Genomic DNA, 7,001 nt, shown 5'->3' with positions numbered 1-7,001 from the left:
GCCCAAGTGATCCTACTTCCTTGGCCTCCCAAACTGCTGGGATTACAGGCTTGAGCCACTGTACCTGGCCTTTTTCTTCCTATTTCTTTTTTTTTTTTTTCTTGTTCCAGAGAAGCAGAATCAATAAAGTGTGTGTGTGTGTGTGTGTGTGTGTGTGTGTGTGTGTGTATAAATATATATGTAGAGAGATGGATATAAAGATAGATATTTGTTATAAGGAATTGGCTCAGGCCGTTATGGAGACTTAAATCTCAAGATCTGTAGGATGAGTTGGCAAGCTGGTGACCCAGGAGAGCCCATGGTGTAGATCCAGTCTAAATCTGAAGGCCTGAGAACTCAGAGAGCCATTGATGTTCTTTTAATCCAAATACTTGAGACCCACAAAGAACCATTGTTTCAGTTTGAAGGCAAGAAAAGCTGATGTCCCTGTTAGTAAGCAGTCAAACAGGAGGAATTCTCTCTTAGTGTTTATTTTAGTGTTCATTTATGTGCCTTGTCTTACCAGCTAGTAGATAAGCGTCTTGAGGGCAGGGACTACAAACCATATTTGCTTGTTTATCACCCATAAGCCCTTGCATCCTTACAAGTAGTAAGTACATCTAATATATAATACTTTATAAAATAGTAAGATTTTAGAGCTGGAAAGGGTTTTTGACTCTTATTTAACTGAAACAGAAAGTCTGTTGCATGTGACTATTTTTTGGAAAAACCAGAATTAGAATTTTATTTTCAATTCCTCATCCAGGGTTTTTTCTAGTAATTCTTATTAATAATAAATGATAACTTAAATTGTTATCTTATGTTAGAGTTTTCCTGGAATCAGAAACAGGTTTAAAATAGGAAGAGAACCAGCCTTGGCAGTATAGTGAGACCGCGTCTCTACAAATAATAAAAATTAGCTGGGCATGGTGGCAGGCATCTGTGGTCCCAGCTACTTGGGAGGCTAAGGCAGGAGGATTGCCTGCTCCCAGGAAGTTGAGGCTGCAGTCAGCTGCGATCACACCACTGCACTCCAGCTTGGGTGACAGTGAATAAGACCATATCTCAAAAAAAAAAAAAAAAAAAAAGTAAAATAATATACCTCTTTCCTTTGTGGTTAGAAGAATAAAATGAAATAATGTATGTGGAATCACTTAGTACAGTGCTTTAATATAGCTAATAGCTCAACAGTTGCTTTTTTGTACTAGAAAAGTTATTAAAACTTTTTTCTTTCTTTTTTTTTTTTTTGCGCTTGGGAGCAAGAATCAAAATAGTTTGCAGAGTCCTTTAATGTAGGAAATTAGGCAATATTCCTGGAGATTTCACCTTATTTTTCTCTTTTAATTTAAAAATGTGTATGATACATAATTCAGTATAAGTATTGTGCCAAAAAAAAAGAACACATTTAATGTGAGTTTGTCATTATTTCCTCAAAGTATATTATTTGACATGTTAAATTTGCTGATTCATATGCAAGATTCCAATTAAGTATTTGAATATAAGGCATCATAACCAAGTGGCAGTTTTATCTTTATGACATGACTGTATTTAAGCACAGGTTGAGGCTATGGAAGGTGAAATTACAGTATCTAAACACTAGAGTGATTTGAACTGAAATACTCTTTAGAACTCTTCAGTCATGGAAAATGAAATTGATTATTTTCATTTAATTTTTTTTCCTCTCCAGAGTTCTTCGTAAGTACATCTTAAAGCTGTCAAGATGGTTCTAGCAGACCTTGGAAGAAAAATAACATCAGCATTACGCTCGTTGAGTAATGCCACCATTATCAATGAAGAGGTATGTAAAATATTGTATGAAAAATACATATGATTGTGTATTATCACTAGCATTGGGAAGATGGCTTATTAATAATCTCTGTATTTATATGTATTTTGATGTAGACTTAATACTTGTAGACAGAAACCTAGAAGTGGATTCAGTAAGTAGTGTTTTATTGAGAAATTAACTACAACTTCAAATTTACTTCAACTTTCTATAAAGAATTTTCCAAAAAAAATCCAAAACAAAACTGACCTTAGCTTACATGTAAAAATGACATATTTTATCGTTTGAAAGTGTCTTAAATCTGGAACTGTACTTTTGTTTTCTCTGTTGATAAAGACCTAAAATTTCATCACCCTGCTTCTTTCTTCTTGGCTAGGCTTGTGCTTATCTGTCCTTTTCTTTGTGACTTTTATTTAGCAGTTTTGTAAAAGGCTAGCATTTCCATCTTACCTGTTTTGATTCACTTTCTTTGAAATCTTCAGTTTTTTGGAGATTTTTGTAAGCCACTCCTTAGATCATATTAAAATACTTTTCTTTCTGGCTATATTGTTTTAAGATATTTCTTTGTTCCATTTGTCTCCCACAGATTGTATCTTAATGGTTTATTAATTGAAAAAGATGACTGTGGTTCACAAGTATACTTTATATTTTGTATTAACAATGGGAAAGTACTGAATTTGGTGTTAGAAGGCATTGTTTAGAGTCCCACTGTAGCTATTTAGTAGCTGTACGATGTAAATTTGGGCAACTCAACTTCAGATTCCTTAGTGTGTAAAATAGGAAAATAGCATTTACCATAGAAAATAGTTTTAAGTATCAAATGAACTTTCTAACTTGGAGGTTAGAAAACTAATTCTTACGTAGAATTTGATCTCAACACTAAGCTAATGGAATTAAATAATTTTGAGACCATCTTAGAGATCATTTAGTTCAGCCTGTTATTTAACAGAAACAGAAAGTCAGTTTCATGTGATTATTTATTTGGAAGAACCAGGATTAGAACCTTTTTTTTCCTAATTCCTCATACAGGGCTTTTTCTAATACTTCTTATTAAATAATGAATCATAACTTAAATCATTTTTGGTCTTGTATTTCAGAATAAATAAAACAACTTTCCAAACAGTTTTCCCTGTTGGGTAGCCCTTATGTTCTTTGTGTTTATAGTAGAAAGGAAAGGAAACCAGGGGAGGAGTTCTTGGTGGGAAGTAGAGTAACAGCTGTTGCTTAAATTGGCAGCTTCTCTGTTCTTGATACTGTGCTGCTAGCTAATTAACAAGGAGAAAGCCCTCTAGTGAAAGATCAGTTCCAGTTTTATCAGACTCCTTTAATGAGGGATAGAGAAAACTGATAAGCCTCTCCTTGTAGGGCATACAAAGTGAGGTGAAGGAGAGAGTTCATTCAACAAATAATTGAGGGCCTATGTTTTTGCAGACATTTTTGCTGGCACCGGAGATACAGTGGTGAACAAAATAGACTAAAATTCCTACCCTCATAGAGCTTACATTCTAGTGTGTGAGCACTTTATATACATGAGTGGCTAAAGCCTCATCTTTTCTTAAGACTTTTAATTTTATGACCTTTTAACTACAGTGCCTTGCAATTCAACAAACATATGATGATAATAAGTTATTAATAGAGGCTAGCCTCCTTTCCAGCTGTATTCTGCTGCTCTAAGTAAAAGTGACAAGACTGGCTAACTTTCTTCTGTCACATTTACTTCCACAGTTGTCCAGTTTTTAAGAAAAGCAAATATTAAGCCGGGCATGGTGGCTCACACCTGTAATCCTAGCACTCTGGGAGGCTGAAGTGGGTGGATCACCTGAGGTCAGGAGTTTGAGACCAACCTGGCCGACATAGTGAAACTCTGTCTCTACTAAAAGTATAAAAAATTAGCTGGGCGTGATGGCAGGCGCATGTAATCCCAGCTACTAGGGAGGCTGAGGCAGGAGATTCGCTTGAATCTGGGAGGTGGAGGTTGCAGTGAGCCAAGATCATGCCATTGCACTCCAGCCTGTGCAACAATAGCGAAACTCCGTTTCAAAAAAAAAGAAAAAAAGAAAAGCAAATACTGTGACTATATACCACTACGTAATAACAACAGGAGCTCTTCAGTAACTTAGAAAACATCAAAGGCAACATCTATTTGTAGAAACTTTTTTTGGCTTGAATATTGTCTTTATTATTATTACTTTGTATGTGTGGGTTTTTTTGTTTGTTTTTGTTTTTGTTTGTTTTTTGTTTTGAGACAAAGTCTTACTCTGTCGCCCAGGCTGGAGTGCAGTGGCACTATCTTGGTTCACTGCAGCCTTAGCCTCCTGAGTAACTGGGATTACAGACACATGCCACCATGCCCAGCTAATTTTTGTATTTTTAGTAGAGATGGAGTTTCGCCATGTTGGCCAGGCTGGTCTTGAACTCCTGACCTCAAGTGATCTGCCCACCTCGGCCTCCCAAAGTGTTGGGATTACAGGCGTGAGCCACCATGCCCGGCCTATACTTACTTTTACATAGGAATAAAATTGTGGTAATTAATACTTGGGTGTGTAAAACTAAATGGGGTTTCTTATTTTGACAAAATGACTTACATTTAATAAAGTTTTCTCTTCAGAACTAACTGAAAAACCCAGTATTGTGGTATTATTTTATTAAGCTATGGTTATATAATTGATCAACCATTGTTTTTATGGAACTTAATACATTGGGTACTTTAAATTTCATTTATTTCTTTATTTTCAGGTATTGAATGCTATGCTAAAAGAAGTCTGTACCGCTTTGTTGGAAGCAGATGTTAATATTAAACTAGTGAAGCAACTGAGAGAAAATGTTAAGTAAGTTAAATTAATCAGGTAAAAAACAGGCACAGTTAAGTTTAGTTTACAGGAAAGAAGTGCTAACTAGAAGTGTTTGCTATATCAGGAATCATTTCTGCTCTGCAGCACTGGAAAAGTGCTGTGTGGGAGCTCATATGTTCAGCAAGAGCATGTGTAATACGTTTCCATAATGATAGTTCAAAGAATAAACTACATGTGGTTTTCATTTAATTACATTTTTTTTTTCTATTTTACTAGTCTTTTATTTGGATGGATTTAATTAAATACTGTGTAGTATTTTAATATATAAAGCCTTTTAACAATTCAGGTTCTTCATAGAAAAGTACTGCCATTTTATTCTTTTTAGGCTTAAGATGATATTAACCGTTATTGGAGAGCTGTATTCTCTTTCGTTCTCCTTTTGGTTTCTCTGTTTCGTATTTGAATGAGAAATTAATGTATGTGGTCTCAGTTGTCATTTTCATTGGGAGAGGCACTGAGTTGGCAGGACACACAGAACAATACAGGTAGCTGAGTTAACTGCTTGAATCTTATCCCTTATCATGCTTTAGATATTTCTTCTTGTATTGTTAGACTGAGATTAGTTGTGGGACTACCAGCATTTAAGCATTTAGAAATAGAGAAAGTAGCCGGGCGTGGTGGCTCACGCCTGTAATCCCAGCACTTTGGGAGGCTGAGGCGGGAGGAACATGAGGTCAGGAGATGGAGACCAGCCTGGCCAACATGGTGAAACCCCGTCTCTACTAAAAATACAAAAAATTAGCCGGGCATGGTGGCATACGCCTGTAAACCCAGCTACTCAGGAGGCTGAGGCAGGAAAATTGCTTGAGCTTGGGAGACAGGTTGCAGTGAGCCGAGATCATGCCACTGCACTCCGGCCTGGCCGACAGAGCGAGACTCTGTCTCAAAAAAAAAGAAGAAATAGAGAAAGTAGTCCTGATTTCTGTTGTAAAGATATGTAAAATATATAAGCTGCAAGCAAAGTAAATAAAACTAGTTCTTTGTGGTGATATTAGGACAAATTTATACTTTCAGGTGTAATCCTTGAAAACCAAAGTCTTGTGTCTAATACTTCATGGCTAAAACTCTTTATGATATAGACTTACGAATCTGTAGTAATCACATGCATGTTAATTGGGAGACTATTAATATGAATGACTGAGTAGTCGTACATTCTTTGGAGCAGAAGCTTTTGTTTCTTAGAGTTTCTTAACTGATTTTCTCCTCCCCATCCCAATCACCAACCACCATCATAAAGGTCTGCTATTGATCTTGAAGAGATGGCATCTGGTCTTAACAAAAGAAAAATGATTCAGCATGCTGTATTTAAAGAACTTGTGAAGGTAAAAGTATATGAAGATTGTGCTGTGATTCTGTACTCGGTGGATAAAAATACATTAGCACTACACATATTTCAGAATATTTTTAACATGTCTTTATGGAATATTCATCTGTATTAACATATTAATGAAAGGATTATTAAGTTTTCTGAGGAACGTTTTTTTTTTTTTTTCCTTTGAGAAGGAGTTTCACTCTCGTTGCCCAGGCTGGAGTGCAATGACGTGATCTTGATTCACCGCAACCTCCGCCTCCCAAGTTCAAGTGATTCTCCTGCCTCAGCCTCCCGAGTAGCTGGGATTACAGGCATGCACCACCACGCCTGGCTAATTTTGTATTTTTGGTAGAGACAGGGTTTCTCTATGTTGGTCAGCCTGGTCTTGAACTCCCAACCTCAGGTGATCTGCTCGCCTTGGCCTCCCAAAGTACTGGGATTACAGGTATAAGCCAGTGCACCTGGTCAGGACCTATTTTTATTGTAGACTTTACTGAATATACAGAATTCCGAGTGCAGATATGATGGCTAGTACTATTCCTGCAAAAAATGCCAAAACCAAGATGCGATGAGTGAAATTTCACTACAGATTGGTTGATGAAAGGGCCTAAGTTTTTCTTCTTTCACTATTGTGTTTTGCCTAGTGATGGTCCTGCTTTTATATGGCAAAGTCACACATAGCAAATATTCTTTTCTACACTGTTCATTGTGTAAGGAATTCCCTTTGCAAAGACCAAGTATCCCAATTCTTGCCTAGATTATGAGCAATTTTAAATTAGTGAAAGTTTTATTTTCAAGTAGTAAATATAGCTGGTTGCCCCTGCCTCATCTTATTGCTGATCATGCAAATTATGGTGAAAATCTTAGAGCTTAAAATATATATATATTGGCTCAGTTGTGGAAGAAAAAAAGAAAGGAGCTGTTAAAAAAATTATTTTAGTCCAGGCACAGTGGCTCATGCCTGTAATCACAGTGCTTTGAGAGGTGGAGGTGGGAGGATTCCTTGAGGCCAGGAGTTTGAGACCAACCTGGGCAATGCAGTGAGAACCAGTCTCTACAAAAAAAAAAAAAA

General features: G+C 36.5%; 1 protein-coding gene across 2 annotated transcripts in view; it reads left to right on the top strand.

Moving 5' to 3' along the window:
• SRP54 (signal recognition particle 54kDa) overlaps positions 1-7,001 on the top strand; it is a 48,846-nt gene that overhangs the window by 13,647 nt on the left and 28,198 nt on the right. The window contains exons 2-4 of one of the 2 annotated variants that reach the window (XM_011995050.1): positions 1,667-1,777; positions 4,502-4,593; positions 5,855-5,939. In XM_011995050.1, coding sequence (XP_011850440.1) covers positions 1,700-1,777; positions 4,502-4,593; positions 5,855-5,939 — 255 coding nt within the window. In that variant the 5' untranslated portion in view covers positions 1,667-1,699. The remainder of the gene's footprint in view (positions 1-1,666; positions 1,778-4,501; positions 4,594-5,854; positions 5,940-7,001) is intronic. The other variant, XM_011995051.1, reaches the window with a different exon arrangement.

This window comes from Mandrillus leucophaeus, unplaced genomic scaffold, assembly GCF_000951045.1.
Source record: "Mandrillus leucophaeus isolate KB7577 unplaced genomic scaffold, Mleu.le_1.0 Scaffold467, whole genome shotgun sequence".
Classification (NCBI taxonomy): Eukaryota; Metazoa; Chordata; class Mammalia; order Primates; family Cercopithecidae; genus Mandrillus; species Mandrillus leucophaeus.
This window is presented reverse-complemented; position numbering and strand designations above follow the sequence as displayed.